At 40.3% G+C, this 22,606-nt stretch overlaps 1 protein-coding gene across 1 annotated transcript in view; it reads left to right on the top strand.

The window, feature by feature from the left end:
- Positions 1 to 20,013, top strand: part of AFF3 (ALF transcription elongation factor 3) — a 340,164-nt gene extending 320,151 nt beyond the window's left edge. The window contains 7 exon segments of the mRNA XM_086615772.1: positions 6,936 to 6,999; positions 9,667 to 9,803; positions 11,815 to 11,886; positions 14,280 to 14,373; positions 18,140 to 18,189; positions 18,320 to 18,606; positions 19,892 to 20,013. Of these exon segments, the coding sequence (XP_086471898.1) occupies positions 6,936 to 6,999; positions 9,667 to 9,803; positions 11,815 to 11,886; positions 14,280 to 14,373; positions 18,140 to 18,189; positions 18,320 to 18,606; positions 19,892 to 20,013 (826 nt within the window).
- Positions 20,014 to 22,606: the final 2,593 nt, after the last annotated feature.

Genomic DNA, 22,606 nt, shown 5'->3' with positions numbered 1-22,606 from the left:
ACACTCCCTCTGCTTTTAATGCAGGAGCTCAAGCCCCTATTGTTAATACTTCCTTCATTCCTCTTTCTCTTTGCTTGTACACTTTGCCCTTGCATGTTTTAGTCTAGATATTGATTTCACATGGATATCTTTAAGTCATGAATCTGGGTCATGCCCAGGAATTTGTAGTGGATTTTGACTATTTCTTGTGGACGCTTGTATTTCACTACATCGGCATGGTTAATCTGGGAGATTTTGCGGTTTTGCCAAAATAGAAATCCCCACTTATTTTATCCATCTTCATTTCATTTAATTTAGGTGCCAGGCTTTAATTTTGTCTGCTGTTTTTTGCAACAGTAACTCCCTCTCTAGGTATCTGTACTGTTCATCTATTCATCTAATCTAAGATACTGACCATGTCATACTAAGCCCAACAAGATTGTAGTTCTGTAATTGTGTGATTGAGTAAATTTTTTTTACATTTGGCCTGACTCCAATCAGATTGTTTGTTCCTGTCTTTCAGATATGCCTATAGCATTATCGTTTAAATGGGTCACAAATACTCCGTCTGCCCTCTCCACTTGTATTCTCCTCTGCTGGACTTCCCAGACCTGCTGGGTCTGCCATATTGCGCGTGAGACTCCCATAACTGGGTACTCACCTTGCACAGTGCCGTGGGCTCTCCCCCACCCTTTGTGCCACCATGTGTGCCATGCCCCAGACACAGTAGTGCCATGTTCCATAAAACAGTGTTTATTTTAAGTTGTGGAATGGGCAGGAGACCATGATACATCAGGGGAGAACACTATTTTGTATAGTGATACCTGCTCCCCAGCTTCAGCTCTGTCCTTTACTCCAAGATGACCATCCATATCTGTGACCCAACATGTCAGACATGCTCCTGACATGTCTCAGTATGAAACAGCAAATAGGCAGGGCTGTATACACCTACCTTTCACTTTATGTGGTTTTCCTGCTCTTACAAGATTTTCTTCTGTTCTTGGACCGAAAATTCAGGGCCTGCTGGAACAGCTTCAAAACTGGACATGGGCTATCGGTGTTTATGCTAGTTTTTTCTGATTTGCCTCTAGCTCTCACCAAATTTTAAAGTCGTTTATTTTGCTGTTCTTCTTCCTTCCAGCACACTCACTTTTTTAGCGTCTAGATTACTAAAGTTGTGAAACTGGTCCTATATTTAGAATTATGATTTAAGCTGCTTTTATTATGTGCAGTTGTTGTACACTGAGGAAGCACTAGTTTGTTTTTTTATAACACTTCAGCAGCATTATCTCTGAAGGGTATTAAAATATGCACTTGGCTACATTTATGATGTTTAATTGAACTTTTATTAGTTTTTTTAATGTATCCTCATAAAGCACCATACCCCAGTAAGAAATAATGTACAAGTGGTAGATTATGTAAATGAAGCAGAAAATGCTATAGTTTAGTATTTAGTTCATATTAAATATAAAAATTAGATGAAAAATGTGTTTTTGAATGCAGTTATAATTAAAATTGTATATTGGAATCTAAGCTACACCGTACTCTGTAAATACCAGCGGTTGCGCTGAGTTCCAAGGAGATTATGTTGCAGTAGATGCTGATAAATGACTGTACAAAGTAAGGCTTTTATTGATTCACTTTGTTTGATTCTCTTCCCTTTTTTTACTGCATGAGTTTACATTTTTGCAATTATCTGCTAAACTGGAGTAAATTAAATTCAGAGAAGGCAGCAAAAGACAAAGGTGGCAGAGATGCGCTGTAATGGCATAGAACTAAATAGGATGAGAGAAACATATATACACACAAGCATTTCACCTGGATAATGGTAACACCACTCTTAGGAGCTCAACAGCCCGGAAATTCTGAAAGGCTGCTTCTGGAAGGGGAGTAATTACGATGCCCGCAGCCATCTCACCTCACGCTGGGATCTCGCGCAACATAACAAGCAATGGAAATGCTGTCTTTCCTGCTGGTTTTCGACAAGCTCCCAGACAAAGTGGTGGCAAGGCGAGTGAGAGAAATTCTGGACAGTAGTGGATTGTTTGATAAATTTCATCCTAGATGCAGCCACAGCCATGCTACTGAAGCTGCCCTTGTCAAAGTCATAAATGGTTTGAATGGCGCTGCTGAAAAGGAAGCCTGGCCTTGTTTGTACTATCAGATCTAGCCATGGGGGGGTTATTCTGTAAAAGGCTGGATTCTGTTGCAGTGCCTAGGTGACTGGCTAGTGTTGACTGAGAATGCGTTGAACTAGTTCCAGCGGTACTTGATTGCTTTCCCCAATCAACATAGTAGGGTAAATTCTCCTCGAGAGCAGCCAGTTTCACATAATGACACTTGATCCCAGAGAGAATTCACCAGCAGCCTGACTTAGTTGGCACTGATGCTTTACACTCTTTCTCTTGCCTTTCAGAGAGATATATGAGATGCATTAGAGCAGTGTATTAGAACTCCTTTTTGCCTTTGTTGAAGAGGACTGTGTTTCTAAAAGTACCAACAATCAGATATTCAGAAACAAAAGACTTTCTTGTGCAGTCAAGATTATTAATAGAGATAAAGCACTTGTTTGTACCTGTTAATTTGAAGTCAGACTTTTTTTTTTTTTTTTGAGAAAGAGACCTGATTTCTGTTTGTAAACCTGGAGTTACAGTGCTGACACCAATAGACACATACAGTTGTAAATAACTTAAGAGGAGAATCTGACTTAATTGTCTGAAAAACAGAAGTCACTGAATAACTTTTCATGGGACTTCAGTTTACATTCATGACCAGTAAGCCTAGGAAAGAGACTCTGGTGCTTGTTCTGCTACTCTCATCCACTCCAGTTCAACCAGTAGTCTGGTACCATTTTAAAGCTGTAGAAATTTTTTCTGTTCTCTGGCTTCTCAGGCTGTAGCAAGGCTGTGATTTGCAGAGGGATTGCAAACCTTAGACCAGAGACCTGGAAAGGGGTTTAGCCACAGATCTTTCTGAATCTCGTCAGTCAGAAAACAGATTTGCTTCTCCTCAAGATGCCTCTTGTCAATAACATATAGTATGTAAAATCCAGTGAGAATACCTGCAAATTCTCCAATCTGAGATTATCACCAATGTAACTAAATAGGCTGAGCTGCAGAGGAAATTTGGATGAACCTTCACATTTTAACAGATATGGGTTCTCAGTCACTATAATGTAAGGGTCTGTAAAATCAGAATATGATTAACAATCTTGTGAACTTCGTAGATACTAAATGTCCAATATGCAAAAGAGCTATCCTGAATAATTAATTTATGCCTCAGCTTTCTCAGGTGTCTTTGTATGTCCCTGAGTGGAGGTAGCATGTTATCTTCAAGAAGCCTATAGGAGAGAGGTTTTTTACTGTTTTTTTTACTTCATGACATAATAATTTAAACTAGTATTCTGGATTTAAAAAGACAAATGATGTTCGTGCGCACTGGGAACCTAAGCAAAACTGAATTTGGAACCTCTCTTTCTCATTAAAAACTCAGAAAATAATTAAATCCAAGCACATGCTTATTTTTATACTAAAGTGATAAAAGAAATGTATACAATGTACATAAACCTACTTTAAATCTATAGGACATTTCAGCTTTCCATTTCCACCCAACACGTATATTAGTAATCTGAATATGAAGTTTATTAACATGGAGTGATAAATTGAAGAATACTATTTCATAGATGGCATAAAGAGATGAGAATTTGACTTGATGTGTTTATTAACACTATTGAACAAGCTCTGTTTAAGAAACTAGAAGAGAATGTACCCTACCCATTTTTTTCCCAATGAATCTTAATTTCTGTTAGGCATCCCATGATTTGTAAATCAACCAATTTCCTATGGAAATACCTAAACATTCACGTTGAGAATATATATGCTTTGTTTTAAAATGGCCTTTTAATAGTTTCTCTTTTATTTTACGCTTCCCAAAAAACAACTGGACTTGGCACAAACCAATGACTTCAGTTTTTGCACGTTGCATTATGGTTAACCACCTCATAGCAGGACCCTCAAAGCAGGTTTCTTGGTTCAGTGATGTGCATGCCGTTTGCTAATACCCTCATTGCTAATCATAACTCGGGAGAATAAATCCTGCTACAGGCTGAAAACCGTTTTACAATTAACTTATAAATAAGTAGACCATAATTACATTGTGTTATCTCACTTTGTTTTTACAGCCTCTTACCATGCTTCAAACAAGCAAATTAGACATATAGTGCTGGGTGATATATGGGACGGAATGTTGCAAAGGACATATTTTAATGACCTGAGTTTGAAAGGATCATGTAAAGGTTCATTACTTTGATAATTTCAGAGAGATGAGACCACTGTTTTGTTGATTTGCTCTGCTTTGCTTTTTGGCACTTCATAGTAAACTATCTTACTTACCAAAGACGAGGAGAGACGGGACTTAACATTTTTTCAAGAATTCTTTCAATGGTTCTGAAAACATAGTTATTTTTCTGTATCAAGCTAACACTGTTTCAATGTCTAATATTTCATAATTGACCAAGACCAAATCCAGATGGTTTGTGTTATTAAGATAATGTTAGCATCTTGCTGGGCACAGGAAGTATTTGCAGCTACAGTAGATTATGAGATACTAGGACACAAACCTGTCCCCTTTCTGACCTACTGGTTAGAGTAAGCTGGAAGGAAATTCAAGTCTGATGGAGAATAATATTTTAAAGAAAGTTGGGGTAAAGGAACTGGTTTTCTTCATATCAAGAAGCTTTTTAGGGCAAAAGTCATTCAAAATTAGCCAGATTTTTAATTTTATTTCTATCTAGTGATATTTAGCCTTCTTTCTCTGCAAAATAAGGTTGACTAACCTTCCGTGATGCAATTAAATGTCCTTGAAACTGTGTGCACATAAGTAGAAGGAAATGGACTAAGTAAATGCACTGCCAAATAGCCTCATGGTCTCCAGTAAGTATATATGGCAGACCTCTTCTCCCCCTTGCTCCCACTGATCTCAGTTATGGATCTGAGCATGTTCTTAGTGCTGTCAGCAAGAATTTTTAACTCATCCATCCCATTGACTTCAGTTTTTAGATCTGTATTTTCTCTGACTCACACAAAACATCTTTTTAAACAAGTGTGTTGAGAAATCCCAATTTAAAAAAAAAAAACTAGTTAGGGTTGTTTGGGCTGGGATAGGATTAGTTTTCTTCCGCTTGTAGGGTGCTGTGTTTTGGATTTGTGACCAAAATAGTATTGATGACGCAGGGATGTTTTAGCTATTGCTGAGCAGTGCTCACAGAGTCAAGGCCTTTTCTGTTTCCCACCCGTGAGTAGCCTGGGGGTGCATAGGAAGCTGCGAGAGGACATAGCCAGGACAGCTGTTCCCAACTGACCAAAGGGATTATCCATATCATATGACGTCACGCTCAGCAATAAAAGCTGGGGGGAGAAGGAGAAAGGGAGGACGTTTGGAGTGATGATGTTTATCTTCCCAAGTCACTGTTAAGCGTGATGGAGCCCTGCTTTCCTGGAGATGGCAGAACACCTGCCTCCTGATGGAAAGCAGTGAATGAATTCCTTATTCTGCTTTGCTTTACCTATTAGTCTGTCTTTATCTCAACCCATGAGTTTTCTCGCTTTTATCCATCCAATTCTCTCCCCTATCCTGTTGAGGAGAGTGAGCAAGCGGCTGGGTGGGGCTGAGCTGCCTACTAGGCTTAATCTACAACAGATTGCTGAGTGACAATAACACCGTATCATTATCAACACCAAGCACTTAAAAGCATGAATGGTAAAAACATTAGAATTCATACTCTGACTACTCAGAAATATCTCATTTTCATCAGATAAGGCCAAAGGAATGGCCCTGTAACTGATACTAAGAAAACTATTTTGCAAGGCAAAACTTCCTTCTCTGAGAGAGAAGAGGATAGTACCACAGTACGAGCTGAGAAGAAACCAGGACATGTTTTAGCTGAGAAGAGAAAGAAGGCAGCCATCTCCCATGTATATGAGACTGGAAGAATCTGCAGGGTCAGGAAATGTGAAGGCTTTTATGAGAAGCAACAGCTGAAGATGCAAGGTTATGACCTGAAATGACATGGCAAATGGCTGTTGTCCACAGTGACTGAGAAAGGTGCAATAGGGAGAGCTTGTGGGAGGAGATGAAGAAATTTGCTTCAGCCTTGAGGAGCTCACTGAGGTGATGACCAGATATTGTGTTTTCAGTTTGAATGGAACCAGATAAGTCTGAATCGGAATCGGACTGGTGAATTTCAGCACAGAGACAGCAGTTGAATTTATGCCCGGCAGTCAGTAGGTCAGGTAGGTTGAGGAAGGGATGCAGTCTCTGAGATCTGTTTGAGGAGAAATCAATGGAGAAATTAGCACAAGCAATGCCAGTGGAATTGTAGCAGGCGGCCCAGCACTGAGTCAGAGATGAACCACAGGCAGCAAAAGTAAACAGCTCTCTCAGCGTGCTTGCAGATAAGAAGGAGAAGGGGGGTGAGATGGTAGTTGTGGAGGCAAGCAGGTTCGATGTATGTTTTCAAAGTGGAGAGATTAAACACACACTTGTTTTGAGAGAAGGGAGAAGCCAAGGCAAATGACAGTGTACAGGGAGAAGTAGGAGAAGAGGCAAGCAATCACCAGGGAGAGGAGAAGATGGAATAACTTGTTCCGCTTAACACTTGCATCCGTTTTGCAGATCAAAACTGCACTAATTTGGGAAGCGGTTTATATAATCCGTAAAAACACATTTTATTAGCTTTTTTTTGCTTTGAATCACTGACTTCTAAAGAATGAGAACAGCCATAAATGCTATTGTCTCCACAGGCAGCAATTTGGAAATAGAAGATGCATAGTTACATGATAAGTGTATTTTCTTCATAAAAAATGTTTGCAAATTAGGTTTAAAATAAGGGAAAAATAACTTGAAAATATTCTGCACTTCAGAAAATAATAAAATGTCTTCTTATTTTCCCCTGGTAGGCCACGCAATGCAGATTACTTTATGCAGGAAGCTAAACGGAAGAAGCATAAAGCAGATGCAATGGTGAGAACATTTTCTTTCCAGTTATGTTGCTCCAAATTATTTTTGTAATGCAGTTTCTTCATCAGTGCAGTATTGCTAGGGTAATTATAAAATCTATTATAAGGATGGCTAGGCTTGTTAAATTAAGAAATGTTTATATAATCAAATGTTCATAGCCCAATAAACTATGACTTAACAAATAATGACTTATTGAGATAAAGGCCTGGATAAATAAAACTTTCCATTTAGTCCTTTGCTTTAATTAGTAACTATAGTAATGGAGGCTGTGTAAGGGATACACATACTTATCTTCTCAGTATTACTAGCTGGCTAGGTCCTATAATTGTATCCTCAAATTTGGTCTGGTGGCTGAGGTATTTGTACATTTTTTAAAGAGTTTTGGCTCTTCAGTGCCAAAAGAATCCTGGTTTCATGGCAAACCTCTCCTAATATAACCAGAAGCACACAAGGAATCTGCATAACCCCGGAGGAACACCTTGCACACAAAGACTACTGCAACAAAACAGATTCTTGGCCTTGCTTTGACCTGTCTAAAAATGTCACCGGTAAGAAAAAAGGGAATCTGAGGTTATATGAAGCACTAAAGAGATCCTTGTCTTTCCAAACAAATGGGTGCAACGAGCTACACAGTGCTCCAGGAGAGCTCCGCTTCGCTGTCTCTCAGCTTTCTCCAAGGCTACGTTTGTCCAGCACTATGAATAAGCTAGCACAGCCTTAAAAACATTAGGCCTCTAGGATGGCAGATGCAATACATGGGGTGAGACCCTGCATTAATATGGCTGTCTTGCAGGTGGGAGTAGCTGCAGTCCTGCCTTGCTTGCAGACAGACTCTTTGTTGTCACAGTAGCAGAAAGAAGAAAGGTAGCTCACAGCCTCTGTTTCTTCACCACTTTTTCTCAGCTGTGCAGAACGTAAAAAGGCCAAGGAAGCAGAAGTAGGCCCTTAATTTAGGACACTAACACCAAGTTTTATACTGTACCTGAGTTTATTAGCACAAATTTCCATGGTTTATTCAGTTCCATATTACTCTAAAGTGAGTCTTAAATCAGAAAATATTGTGGAGAAGTACAAATGGTGCATTTTAGTGTGTTGCTTTAAACAGAATGGAAAAAATCACTTAATATGCAAAGGAAATTTTTAGCCTGAAGAGAAATGTTTTTATAGTAGACTCCCAGAAACAGGAGGTGCAAGCATTATTCTCTGCTCTGCCACAAGTTTCCTACATGTGAGTCGCTTAGGCACAGTTTAAATAGCCTCCCATCAGTGTTAGGTCATTGAAACATCCTTCACATTCAGCTTCCATACACAGTGGACCAGCACCTTACGTACACCTTGTGAATCACTCTTTGCAGATACTTCCTCTCCTTCACTGACTGTATAGGGATCCCAGAGGAATTGCCATATTGCCAAAGTGCCTCCAGGCACTTTGAATCATCTTGCTGGGCTCAATATCTCTTACTTTGGCACTGCAATGCCCAACATAGGCACTTAGAGTGAGCAGCCTGAAAATTACTCTTAAGTCTCTCTGCTCCTTAGTCCCTCATCTGTGAAATTGGGATAATAGCACTTCCACCCGCACAAGAGCGTCGGGGAGAGAAATATAATAAAAAGTTTGTGAAGTTCTCCAGTACGATCGCAATGGGAGTCATATAAGAACCTAAAATAGATTGAAGCCAGCATGCCATTCCAAAGTTACTATTTAAAATCTTTATCCCTTGGAAAAGAGTAAGGTCCATTAACCTTTCACTGTGTGCATCAGATTTCAACCAAATGCATCCAGTCCATTAATGGGCTTTATGTACCACAGGAGTTCTGACTGAAGGAAAGAGAAGTCAGGACAGAGAGGTATAAGTATGATTCATCTTTATCCACATCAAAAATGAAATTCTGAGTGCAGATAAGTGGTATGTAAGTGTACACATGTGAACATTATATGCACATTTGCACATACACCATTGAGGACATATATGTACTTACATTTGTATAAGTACACAAATACACACACAGTGAGTCAAAGTAGTACTGAAAATAGGAGAAGAAATGTGGCAAGAAAGAAGGATGGCAGGAGAAGCTGAGGGAGCAGAACAGTACCTGAAAGAGAAGGACGATATAGAAAGCAAATTCCTGACAAGAGGAGAGTGTGGTCAAGCAGTGCTGAAAATGGTAGGGATAAAGAAGATATGAGAACAGAGATGAGCCTTTGAATAAGAGAGTTAGTACTCAAAGTATTATTTCTGATTCTCTTAGTTCACTATAATCATTACCTTTCTTTGTTGAATTATGAAAAACTACATTTGCAAACATAGTGAAACCCTTTTTAATGAAAGCTGGAGTGAAAGGGCTGATGATTCTGTGGAATTCCCAGCACCAAAAGAGCTTTGACAAAGATGTGTCAGAAATGCCCTAGGCAGAGCTGATCCTTCTTTGGACACAAGAGTGTGGACCAAATAACATTTTGTAGCCTTTTTCAGCTCTGCATTCTGTATCTTGTGATTTTCACTGATGAACGGGATTTGATGGGTTTTAGCTTCCTCATAGGAAAATTTGTGAATCTGAAGATACACCAACTTGCGTCGAGTTTACAATTGATGTTAAGAAAATCCCATCAAATGTAACCATATCTTGATGATTATACTATTTCTCTGTGTGCTTATTTTTTCCCTCTAGGTGGAAAAGTTTGGAAAGGCACTGAATTATGCAGAAGCAGCACTATCATTTATTGAATGTGGAAATGCAATGGAACAAGGCCCAATGGAATCTAAATCCCCTTATACAATGTATTCAGAAACAGTTGAACTCATCAGGTAGGAAGGGAAGAGATGACCTCAGGGGTTACTCTGTTTGTGCAAACACACTCATCTATGTTATCACATAATTCCCTAGACATAGTAAAAGGGGAGAAGTGAGGTACTCCCAAGTACCTGGTCATTCACATGTAATGCATATGTATTATCTGTGATTTCTGTGGAAATTAAATCACGAAACTGTAGAATACAAAAAAAAAAAAAAACAACCAAAGCTTTTCATATTACTTGAGTTGCAAATTACTTCAAGAGTTTCATCGTATAAGTCCCGTGCTACTCGAAAGGAAAAAGTAATGATACATAATACTAAAACATTCTCATGGAGTGGTAGTTTGCAAAATGTTGCAACATGCTTAAGACTGCAGTTTAATGGTTACCTGAATGAAGGTGTGAACAGTGATAAAAAATGGACACTCAAGGTGTGTTTGGTGTGTATGCTTCTACTGTAGCCAGTGGAGTCCCAAAAGTAGTCCAGCTCACACTAAAGCAGACCCTTACATTTAGTCACCTTCGTGGCTCTCCAAACAGGACAGTCTAGAATTCAGTCCCACCCTCAGTCCCTGTAAAGAAAGTTTATCTCCTAAGTCCTTTCCTCCATTAGAGTTGGTACTAATAGTTAACATTATTGACAGTGTCGGTAGAGAAAACAAAGGTCAAAATCATCCCAGCAGCTGAGTGACTCTCTCTGCAAGAGAGCGAGCCCAGCCACGCTGGCGGAGAAAGCTACACTGTCGGAGACCATGGCATCGTTCCTCAGGACAGTCAATCACACAGCTCTTGTCAGGACTAAGTTCATAGGAAGTAAAAGATTTTAATTTTTAATCATATTCATAATGGAGCAAAGCTTCTAAAACAGTTGCATTCTTTTGGACTTAGTGTTGATGCGATGTTTTTCTCGCACATTAACAATTCCATTGGCATTTTATTCCACTTAGGGCTGTCTTCTCATGCATTTCAGTGGATTGAGGCCAGCTTTCGAACTGGAAGGTTATTAAACAAAATCAAATTTTTTTTTTTCAGTAAGAGAATAGTACATTCCATCTCTGCAATTCTTCCCTCCTTTTTTTCAAAAGGCAGAAAGCTCTTTTTTTGTCTGCCCTGTTTTTTCTCATGATAGTAAATATATGGTCCTAACTCTGGAAATGAATTTTGCTTGCAGATCCATAGCTTTCAATAATGTGTGTAGCTGTGGTTGTGTTATAGTGTGAATTGCTGTTGATCTCACTTGCTGCAGCTCGGAAAAATGAGTGGTTTGCTAGGTAGGCGTGTTGAAACGAAATGTTCATACTGAATCTTTACATAGGTATCAGGATTAAAGTTTGAAAGCAAAGATAAGAAAAAACACAAGCAGCTAATTATGGAGAACAGGTATTTTTCTGGAAGCGAGCCCACAAGTGCTGTGTGTTGTCCTAACCTTGTCCATTTTTCAGGTATTCAGCTGGAAGCTGAGATTTCCAGAAACTAATTTGTGATTGCATAGCACATACACTCTTGAAACAGCAGTGCTACCTCTGTGGATGTTTAATATTTATAGAATTGGAATGTAATGTCATATGAGCAAAAATAGCTCCGAGCCACATGTTCCCCCTCCGCTGTGCTCTGCTTGGAGGAGCAAATCTGGGTAGACATGCTCAGAACTGGCAGGGTGAGGGCAGCACCAGCTTCAAGGCAGGCTGTCGTCCGCCTTCAAATGCTGTGAAAACCTTTCTGCATAAACTCTGTGTAACTGGGTCTCCACAGCCGGGGAGGTTATTTCAGTAGGACAGCATCACCTCGCCAGCTAGGCTCCCCTCCGGACTGACGGATGTTCAGGGGAGTTACTGCTATTTAAAGAGTGCGGGGGGGGAGGCACTGCTGTTGGCAAACTAGCTCCGAAACACAACCAGGAAAGCATATGTATGTTTGGTGGTGACTTGAGTGAATGCGTGCGTATAAGGGCCAGCTTAGCTCTCTGATCGTAATATAAAGCCGTCTCAGTTGACTCACACTGGCCTTTTTCCTTTTGCTTAAGGTATGCAATGAGACTGAAAACCCACTCAGGCCCCAACGCCACGCCAGAAGACAAACAGCTGGCAGCATTATGGTTAGTAAATCAAGATTTCGTCAAAAGGCTTCTTTTCTGCAGTGAGCCAGTTTTTCGAAAATCAGATGCTGGACACAGCCAGATAGGATTGTGTTGTCTATTAAAACTAAGAGAATACTTTCTGCTCCGGGAAGGTCCAACCCTTTTATCACTGTACCAGGTCTGCATTCTGTCTCTGTAAATAAGCAATTCATACTTATTGACTGTGACAGGTCAGCTATGGTACCTCAGCGTAATTAATTTTTAAATGCCTGATGGTTTGTTGTTTTTATGAGTGATGTACTTTTGTACCAAGAGCTCGGTAATTTCTTTTGTGGCTGACATTTTAGGCTCAATAATCATAAATTATATTTGCATTATATGAAGGGAGATAACGGTGATGGTGATAATTAAGCTTCTTGGATTACCTTCTAAATTGAGATTTCTAGCTATATATGCACACACCTTAGATTCTATAGGATGGTTGCTGATTGCTAGTAAAATGCTAAAATGTTATTAAAATCAAATTTTAATTTAATATCTATGTAGTTAATACATAAAATACCTATTACATGGTTACTGATTCTCAGTAAGTGGACATTTACAATCAGCAAGCGTGTTTTTAACATCTATTAACCATCTGTTAAAAATCCAAATTAAACGCATCTTTAGCCTCCATAAATAAGGAGTCCTAATTAATCATTTGTATAAAAAAGAACAAAATATTCAGTGGTGCCGGGTTTTTTTCGGAATGCCCTTTCTTTGTCACCGGTTTGCCGTGCCATCAGGAGGAGCACAGAACGCCTTCATGGCAATTGCTTTAAAAACGCTTAGGTGGGAAAACGACGAAAGATCAGTTAAGAAAAAAAAAAAAGATAAAGCCATATTATGAAGGGTTGCTCAGAGCTGCCAGAGCGCTTCGGTGTGCGCGGAACCGCATCCAAATTCACGGAGCCGCTTCATCTGTTTCAGCAGAAAGGTCAGCGCGAGGGAAAGCAGACGGTGCCTTCTCTGGGCGATGAATAGCAATCTTAACTTACCGTCTGCCAGCCAGCAGATGAGCTGACACCATTTGCATATGTGCTGTACCTGTGAAGGTGACAGAGGGAGAGTTATGGGGACTGCGAGGCCACCGCATCCTCTGGCTGTTCCCCGCTCCCGCCGGGCAGGCTGCCAGGCAGCCGGCGCACCCGGCTCCACGCTTCTCCTAAGGAGACACTGTCCTCCAGCGGCCAAAGGCAGAAGTTCACCTTCTGCTTTCAGGACGGGAGGCTGAGAAACCCTGCCTGGGATTTTTTTCCGAGAGCAATTTGCTAATTCGAGGGGTTTGCAGAGGTTCGGGCAGCTCTGGGTTGCGGGGAGATGGGGAGCGCTCTGCGCTTCCAAACGCAAAGCACTTTCTGGTGCTTCAGGTTGGCTCCGAGACTAAATACTGCTCCTAAAAATAAGGCCTCTGCTGCCAAAGGAAAAGCAAAACACACCAGATTTTTGTTTCAAAAAGGGGCAATCCCACACTTGCTGGTCAAAAAGCTTTCTGGGAAGAGGCGGTGGTGATTCTTGATGTGGAAAATAGACCAGTGCACCTAAAGCCAATAGCAAAGAAAAGAGTTTGTGTGTCCTGAATGCTGATTACCAGTTACTGTGATACATAATTATAGTTAATAGCTATTACTCTCATTTAATTACCTAGCATTAAAGGTGTGAGGCTCTCTGCAGACTAACAAGGAGCACAGGGTCAGACAGTTCCAGTACAGCACATTGAATTTTTCAGGCCACTGCTGGTTTCCTCTGGGGAACAAATCACACTGGTGGCCTAGGAATAGCCTCCATGATCCAACACAATCTCTGTCCTGGTTCCCCACAAAGGAGCTTGGCCAGTGAAATCTGGGTAGGCCCGAGGTTTCCCTGTTTCCCAGCTGTCTCCAGCTGCTGGAAGAGATCACTCGGTGTACACGAAACATACCCATTATAACTCTAGTTCACTATATAGGTTCCAGGCTGTTATAATAAAGTCCCCAGATACCTCAAAAGGCTGCCTTTGTGTTTACAAAAAGAAATACATAAAAAAACGCATGTGTTGGATTCCAGACCTGTAATGACCTTTTCATGGGAGAGGTCAAGTGTGTGGACTTCAAGTCAGAGGCAAGGCCTGGGAACACAAACCTGCAAACCCTTCTGAGTGTAGTTTATTTAATACTCACTGGTAGCATCTGTCAGCGTGACCTGCCCTGGCTGTAATTCCTAGCCTTGCTGGTGAGTCCATGGCAAAGTGTGAAGTACTGTAAAGAAATGGTGATAAAAACCGCAAGCAAGGTGCTGTCAGCCTTCCACTCCGTGTTAGAGAATTTAAGATCATTAATTGGAATTTCTGTTCAGGGGGCATGCTTTACCTTCTGTTCTCCCTTTTGTTCTAGTTACCGCTGCCTGGCACTTCTGTACTGGAGGATGTTCCGACTCAAGAGAGACCATGCGGTCAAGTACTCGAAAGCGCTTATTGATTATTTCAAGGTGCATTCTTTATGATGTTTTTAGATCGTTGTGTCATTATAGGAAATACAGTATCTTACTAAAACAGTAGCTGTGCTGGGTTTAGTTCTTCCCCTGTGAAGTCAGTAGAGTTTTACCGTAGACTCCTATGGCAACACCTCATCTCTAGTCAGTTCTGTTGTCTTCACAAGGGCCCCTCTTTGCAAAATACACACCATGTCCCTTCATGAAGGATGAGAAATTTATTGTCCTGTCAAACTGGTATTTTCAAATTATTCTCACTCTAATGTCTAGTGCTATCCAGCTCTGTTGCGAATATGTTTTGCAGATTTTGCTCTAAAAATCCCCTCGAAGATTACGCTTCCCACTGGACTACCTGTGAGATGAAGACTTTGATCTAGATCTGTCCTCAGCTGCAGGGCTTCCACTTAGTAGCATCGATAGGTAGGACAGTGCAGTAGGACATGTTCTCACCCAAGGAACTAGCCAACAGCCCACGCTAACTTCAGTGGGAATTGTTTGAAAGCATCGGAGGGCAACCAAACCACCTGCCCTGTACTTGACACTGCACTGCTGGCTTCTCCTTCCTGCTTTGCTTCGCCTATTACGGCTTCCATTTTCCGCTCTCTGCCAGGCCCAGACCCTGGTTACTTTGAGTAAGACAGGACGTCATTCAAAGTATTTTAATATCTTTTATTTGACAGGCAATGTTTCTTTGGAAAGTATCTCAAGAACAAAACCTTTCAGGTGGAGCTAACCTAGCTGTCAGTCCATCCAGCATGTGATCTACAAACACAAAATTAGCCTTTCTCTTTCTAATTAAAAAAATAATATGAACATACAAGTGCTTTAAGACAAACTGCTTTGGGGGACCTGAGCAGCCATTTGTCTTTGAACACAGGGCTCATTTGTTGTTTTTTTTTTGCGGAGGGAGGTAGCTTGAAATGAAAAACATCCATCCTTTGACATTTTGTTAATAAAAAAATTCAAATACAAGCATGAATGCTCATGACCAGCTTCTGAACACACGAAGACAGTGAAGGAAATTGACAGATCCGTTATTGTCAAACTGAAATTGAAGTCACTGTAATTGCTTCTAAAAATTTAGCAATATATAATTCAACATGTTATGTTTCTCTAACAATGGCTTGATTTCAGGGGAAAGAAATATGTGCCTATTACAGTACTTTATTCTTCTTTACCAGTTCAGAGAGTACCTGCATTAAGAACAGGATGGTCAGACTCTCAACCATGTAAAATGTCTCGTACTATCAGACCAAAACTGTTTCACAGCAAACATAAAATGGACTTACACTCTGCTATAGCCAAGATGAGCTTGGTTTTTTGCAGAGCTCCTGCTGATATAATGATAGCGTAGTTTCACGTTAGAAAGTATTCTCACCTTTGAAAGTAAAAATGGAAAAAAAAATCCATTTGCTATAATTTTTAGTGGAAAACAAGCCAATTCTCCACTCATTTCATATTTGGTATCTAAAAGCTTTCAAAACGAAGTGAAGTGAAATGCTGACTGCATTAAGAACTTCCATGTATATCATCAGTCAAATAAAGATTTTCGACCTTGTCACATACATTTGCAGGGAAAATTAGACACACTTTTCTTTTAGAAAAGAAAAAACGATTATTTTAATCTCCTTTTAAGTATTTTATTTCCATTATAAAAAAAAAAAAAATGCAGCAGAGAATTAAAAAGAAGCCACAGATATTCAGGGGCCAGACACCTTTGAGAGCATAAGGAAACCAGGAGAATGGGTAGCAGTAAGCAAAGTGGGATAAGAGATGGTCCCTTACAACATTACACTCTTTGGAATCCTTACCTCTTTCTGGTGCAGAACTGAGAGGAAGTTGAAGTAATATAGCTAAAACTTGAGAAAAAAAGGTGTGGGAAGTAGTATAATAAGGCAGAGGCTGATTACATTTACAGTGGAAGTATCCTTGACTCCACTTTGATATTCATATTTTCCGACCTCCGACTCTGTAAGTAAATAATGTGTACTCAGTTTCCATTACATGAGAAAGATGAAGGTCAGTAGTTCTGAGATAGATTAGAAAATAAAAGAAAAAAAAAAAAGAAACTATTCTGTAAGAGGAGCAAATGCCAAGGATTCCCATGTTGGTTCTATTTAGGATGGTAAACGAGAACAACTCAGTTTTTTTCCTTTCACACCTTAGCTCTTCCTGCCAAAATAAAAACAGTAAACCTATTGAAGGAAGAACCTCCTGTGGGACACTCCACAGCTTATTTGTCAAACCACTTACTTGGGATGTAGAAGGCCCAGTGTCAAAATGCAGGAAGAATGCCAGGGCGCACACAGCACTGATGCGATCACTGCTAAAATACAGTCAGTGTTGATGTGCGCATGAAAGATGTGGGAACACAAGAAACAGGGGCACATCAAAACTAAGAAAACAAACTTTTCGAAGAGAGGCTCAGGAGATGTGTCCAGCTTACTGCAGAACAGGTTAAGAGAGGGTGTGATTGTTGTATGTATGTAAACAGAGCTGATAATGCCAGGTGATATGCCTTTTTGCAGATATTGGACCAACAAAATCCAAAAGCTAGCACTGAAGTATGAAAATTCAATCTTGAAAGCCTGAAACAGAATCTGTTTTTCTGTGAGGCCTGCTGAACATTAAAACAGGACACAGGAAAACAAGGAGGATAAATAATGTCTTAGGATTTCTATATGACTAGATATCCTTTTAAAAAAGATTAAAATAAAATAAATTTTAAAAGTAATTTAGCTTCTGGTAAAAGTGCCATGATTGGCAGAAAAGGGAAATTGCAAACTGAATGTCCTGGGAGATTACCCCGGCCTTGAAATCTGTGAAGTTCTGAAGCCCCAAAGCCCCTTGTTTATCATTTTTCCTTCCTAAACCATGGGAGACCAAGAGTTTTTGTACTGCTGTTAATGCTTTTAACTCCTGCAGCTTGCAACACCTGCAGCCCTGCATTTGAACAGTACCCATAAACAGATCTCGAGCTGCAAGGAGGTCACTCTCCTCTGAGGAATTAGACACTGGCCATTGCTGTGAATGTGAGGCTGCGGATGGGATGGATGAGAAAAGTTTTGTTTCTTAGACTTGTGGTTTTTACATCCTTCTTTCTCACAGGCCCAGGATTAAATCAGTCAATGCATTTGGGAGAGAGAAGAAGGGAAGAGTTTTTCCACAGGTCAAACAGGCAGGAACCTGCCAGTAAATTCCCACCAGCTCTTGCAGATTAACTACTAGAATCATTTTAGCCATTCAGTTTCCATTACTGCAGACACCTGAATTTCTCCTGCTCTTTAAACATAGCACTTGTACAAGGTAGTCTCTCCTCAAGCAATGAAATTCTTTAGCCTAAGCACAGAATACCAGTGGGAGTGTTAATGACTGCAGGTATACGAGAGATCAAACTTAATGATTTAATCCTTCTAGTTTTCTCTATCACAAGAAATTCCAGCCTAAACCTCACAAAGAGTCCTGGCAGCACCTTCTTCTGAACTCCCAGGGTTTCTGTGAAAAGTTTCAGTTTTAGCTAACTTGTTTTCCTCATTAGCCCCCATCCCAGGGTGTTGAATAGACTGCAATTTGAGTCTGTGCTGCAGCACTGCTTCATCACAACACCAAACTATGCTGAGTGGGTTTATTGCATCATGAGACTTGAATACTTCTATCTGCACAATTTTTTCTTTACATTTCTTTACTTTTATACTGCTTCATGTTCTTCATTTCATAGTCATATCTAAATTACATGCATTGTGAATTATTTTTTCCTTTACAGAACTCATCAAAAGCTGCCCAGAACCCATCTCCTTGGAGTGCCAGTGGAAAGTAAGTGGCACAGAAACTTACATCGTAGTAGCAATCAGAAATTATGTTTTCTAACCTGCAGTATGTTCTCATACTCTCACGTTTTTAATCCCAACACCTTTTAAGTAACTGTATTAACATCTGTTTCCAGGAGCACAGGAACTCCATCACCCATGTCCCCTAGCCCTTCTCCAGTCAGCTCTGTAGGATCCCAGGGGAGCACAGGGGCCCCTTCCCCATCTCCTATCATCAGCATCCCACAGCGCATTCATCAAATGGCTGCCAACCACGTCAGCATCACCAATAGCATCCTGCACAGCTATGACTACTGGGAGATGGCTGACAACCTGGCCAAGGAAAACAGAGGTGAGTGCGTCAAGGCAATGGTCTATTCTAGAAGACTATCACATGATTTTCATCAGGAAAATAACTGGTTTGGTAGGAATCCTGTCTGCAAATAGGACTGCAGAGGTGATTGTTTTGTTCATTCTGCTCCTAGTCTGTTCCAAAACAGCCCAAAAAGGCAATTTGGATAGCTGTCTCACTCAGAAGCATCTAATTTTCTTCTTTATTTGGCTGGTCAAGACTGATGACAGACAGGTCACGGACATAGCCGTGGGTAGCACACAGATGGTACACTGCCATCTGTGCCATTCTGGAGAGGAAGGTTTGTGAGAGGCAAGGCAGCTTCCTGCCCCTCAAAGTTGTGGAGGTGGATGGGATGCATTTAGCCAGATCACATTAAAAAGCAGGAGCACACTTCCTTTCTGCAGAAGGAATGAACAGCCCCTAACCCTTCCCCTATCCAAGCAGACACAGATGGGAATGAGGTGCCTCGCACCCTCTTCAGAGCAAATTTCTCTCAGCTGAACTGGTTTCCATGAGCAAGTGCTTCAGCATCTGACTTGATAAAGTATTCCTTGGTTTTCAGGCTAATGTATGTATTTAAGGCAGGGACATGAGCAGGATTCAAATCCAAATGAGGACACCTAACTGTAGATGTGTATGTATGAGTTGGGGAGCTAATCTCCACTACAGTTGATGGAGCTTTGTTCAATACAAGCAGCAGAGTTCAGAGAGCTGTCAATTCACCCTGAAGAGGAGACAGACATAAAGTTCAGCTACCTAAACATAGCTGCCAAATGCCATTTGAGGTATCCTTTCCTACACTCTAGAAGTCTCCTGTACATCCTGTTTGATCTGCCAGTCCAGGCTGTATGTATCTACTGCCTGAGAACATCTCAGATAGGCACTACATGCCTCTAAGTAAGCAACTGAATGAACTCCCTAGTGGCTAGTTAGCCAAATTACTCTTTAGGCTGGGTTGACCGTGTTGTACAGGCCTCTATTTGTCTGTCACAGTAGCGTAGATATCTAGCATACACATAGATAGATACTTGTGTGTGGACTTTCTGATTTAGTTGTCCTTAATCTCAAAATAAATCTTGCTCAGCATCTGTTTGCTTTATCAAGACTCAATGGAAATTAATGAAAAACAAAGCCAAAGACCTCACTGTTTTGTTCTTTAAAGAGAAAATTGTTGTGCATCAGCCTGTAACATCATGAACCACAGAGCTTTAAAATTAATCTCACCAGCACTAAACTTTCGTTCCCACGAAATGATCAGCTTGACTCAATTTGCAAGGGAATAAAATCTATTGAAGGGTGACAAGTAGCAAATATAGCTTTGCTCTTCTGATGCTGAATCTTTTTTTCCCTGTAGATTTTTTTAATGACTTGGATGCATTGATGGGACCTATCACCTTGCACAGCAGTATGGAGCATTTAGTTCAGTACACTCAACAAGGACTTCACTGGGTGCGGAATAGTGCTCACTTGTCATAATGACTGTGTGCCATTCACATGGACGGTATATCTCTCATGGATAATTCAGTTATTCTGGACACTGTGCTACAGAAATAGTCAACCACGGCATTGATCCAAACAAAGGTGAATATTTCTTCAAAGTTGAGCAAAATTTTTCTGAGTATAGACATGTATGTGTGCATATGTACAATATACAATGATGTCTCTTCAGAATTAATTGTTCTGTACCACTCTCCAAACGTTTTCATACACTAGAAATACTAGAAAGAACTGATCTTAATGCACAAAACATACCCTTTCTATTCTTGTGCTGAAACACTCAAGAAAGCGAAATCTCATGGGTTGATTGAACCAAGTGCAATAAGCACAGATCCCTATTCAGGAACGCTCTCAGTAGATTCTTAACTTTAAGCTTGTACTGAAATCCCGTTGACTTCAGTAGAGCTTAAGCATATACACAAGTGCTTTCCTGAACTGGAACAAATGAGGGCAAAGCATACACGTGGAGAACCTCTACTGCAAGCATGGACACGTCACAGAATTTTCAATATTAATGTGCCGTCTCCCTGTTACTTCCCCACTGGGGCACACAGAGGAGTTGTGTAGTCTGCGTTAAGTTGGAGAAAGATGGCATCCATTCATGTGCAATAAGTTTCAACAAATTGCATGCGTTTCTCTATCTCCTGTCTTTTTAAATAATTTTACCTCTCGTTCAGTTCCTCACCAACCGTATAACCTACAGTATCAAGGAAGAAGCCTAAACACAGATATGCTGATAGCAAGGACTTAAAAGAGATGGATGGTGGAAAACTGCATTCTGTTACTGACAGTAAATAGATAAATGAAAAAACATGGCAAACTGCAATCCACTTAGTAAAGGAAATGTGTTAATTTGAGCTGCATACACACAGAGAGACAGGTATCTATAACAGTTGTTGGCTTTGCATGGGAAGGCGTCATCCCACAGATTTTGACCTTCATATCTTTTTCATCTAGCAAAAGCTTGCAGCATTTTCTTCTAGGCAGTATGGCAGCATTACGTGCAATTTCCTTTATCTGAGAAGCTGAGTTTGCTGCTCATCAGGCTAAGAACTGTTTCCTATCATAATCCTCTCACTCTTCATGCATAATCCTCAACTAGGATTCAACATTTCTTGATTTGTGGGATGTTTTCAGATCCTGTTGACAGGCTGTGTTTTTCATGCCAGAAGAATTAATCCCACAATAATTGGAGTTTAATTTGGGTCAGCTGAGGTCAAGGCCAGTTCATACCAACTGTGCTTTGCATTCAGTGCATTTTTGTTCATTTTCAGTCATTTTCACATGTTTAGTTTTCTTTTTCTGTGTTGGAAATGTAATTTTTTACTATCAGATTTGCAGGCTTCACTCAAGTCAGCAGCTCTGGTGACTTTCAGTGGACTGTTCTTATCCAAGTCACTGGTTAGACCCTTTGATTGTTGTTTTCTAATCTAATTTACTTGTATATTAAAGAAATGTGAGTACAAAAGACTCTTTCAATAGAAGATACAAGTAGAAGTAGCCACTGATATCGACAGTTGATTGATTGGTCCTTTGCTGCCTTGTTTTTTTCCTCCCTCATTTTTGAAGAACTGCGTTTTGGAAAAAAAAGATATCAAAAAATGTGACTCGTTTTGTCAGTAAAACAGCTTTGGTAGCACAGGCTGTATTTACCCTGTGGTAAAGAGCGGGCTTGAGGACACACTGAGCCCCATGTACTTGTATTTTTCTGTCAAGGCTGCTTACCATAACTCCAGCTATTGCTGGAGCAGTTCACCCTGTTCTTTGAAGCAGCTCAGCGGGGTATCTGCCAAGGGATTGCTCTGCTTCAAGACATCCTGGGCCTATATTTATGTGCCCATTGGTGCTCAGATGCTTCCCCTCGAAAGAAGTCCTGAGCTCAGGCTGCAGTCACCCCTTAGCATGGTATTGAGTGTTACAGTGTGGCTGGCTTTAAGAGTGAACATGGACCTGCCTTTAAATAACAAAATACACATCCTCTGAGTCCTCTCATCACTCTTAACTCTGGCTGTTACCCACCCCAGAAGGAACACAGTTTGTTTGGTCACAAATATGGTGGAAAACTTGATCGGTGCCTTTGTGTTTATTTCTTGCCTGATCTTTGGCTGTGGAAGCCTGCTACAATTTACTAGACTAGTAGCAACGGATTCTGTCAGCTACTTCAATACCATAGGAAGGTACTATGGGATTTCTCCTCAGATCAGGAAAGTGAAATTCCAATTCGATTAGCTTCTGTTTTCTTTGATGGTGCCTATGATGTTTATCTTCAGATAAGTTTGGGGGTTTGGGAGCCCTTACTGCTATTTAATGTTGAGAAATTTTAGAAGTGACATAATATTACTTGCCTTAAATGGAGTTTAGTTTTATTGCACATGTGGCATTTGAGTTTCAAGTATGGAACTTTGAAGCATGTTTATTTTACTAAGATCGGGATATTTTTCTTAATCACAATGAACTCTTTGTATGGATGTAATACATCAAGAAACTTCAAAGAAATGCAGGAATTAATGCTGTCCTGTTGTAACATTTCCAAGTACTAAGGATCTCTTGTAGATGATTGTTCTTTCTTGTA

This window comes from Tauraco erythrolophus, chromosome 1 (assembly GCF_009769465.1).
Source record: "Tauraco erythrolophus isolate bTauEry1 chromosome 1, bTauEry1.pri, whole genome shotgun sequence".
In the NCBI taxonomy this organism is placed as follows: Eukaryota; Metazoa; Chordata; class Aves; order Musophagiformes; family Musophagidae; genus Tauraco; species Tauraco erythrolophus.
The sequence above is the reverse complement of the archived record's forward strand: the minus strand, read 5'-3'. Positions and strand labels throughout refer to the sequence as shown.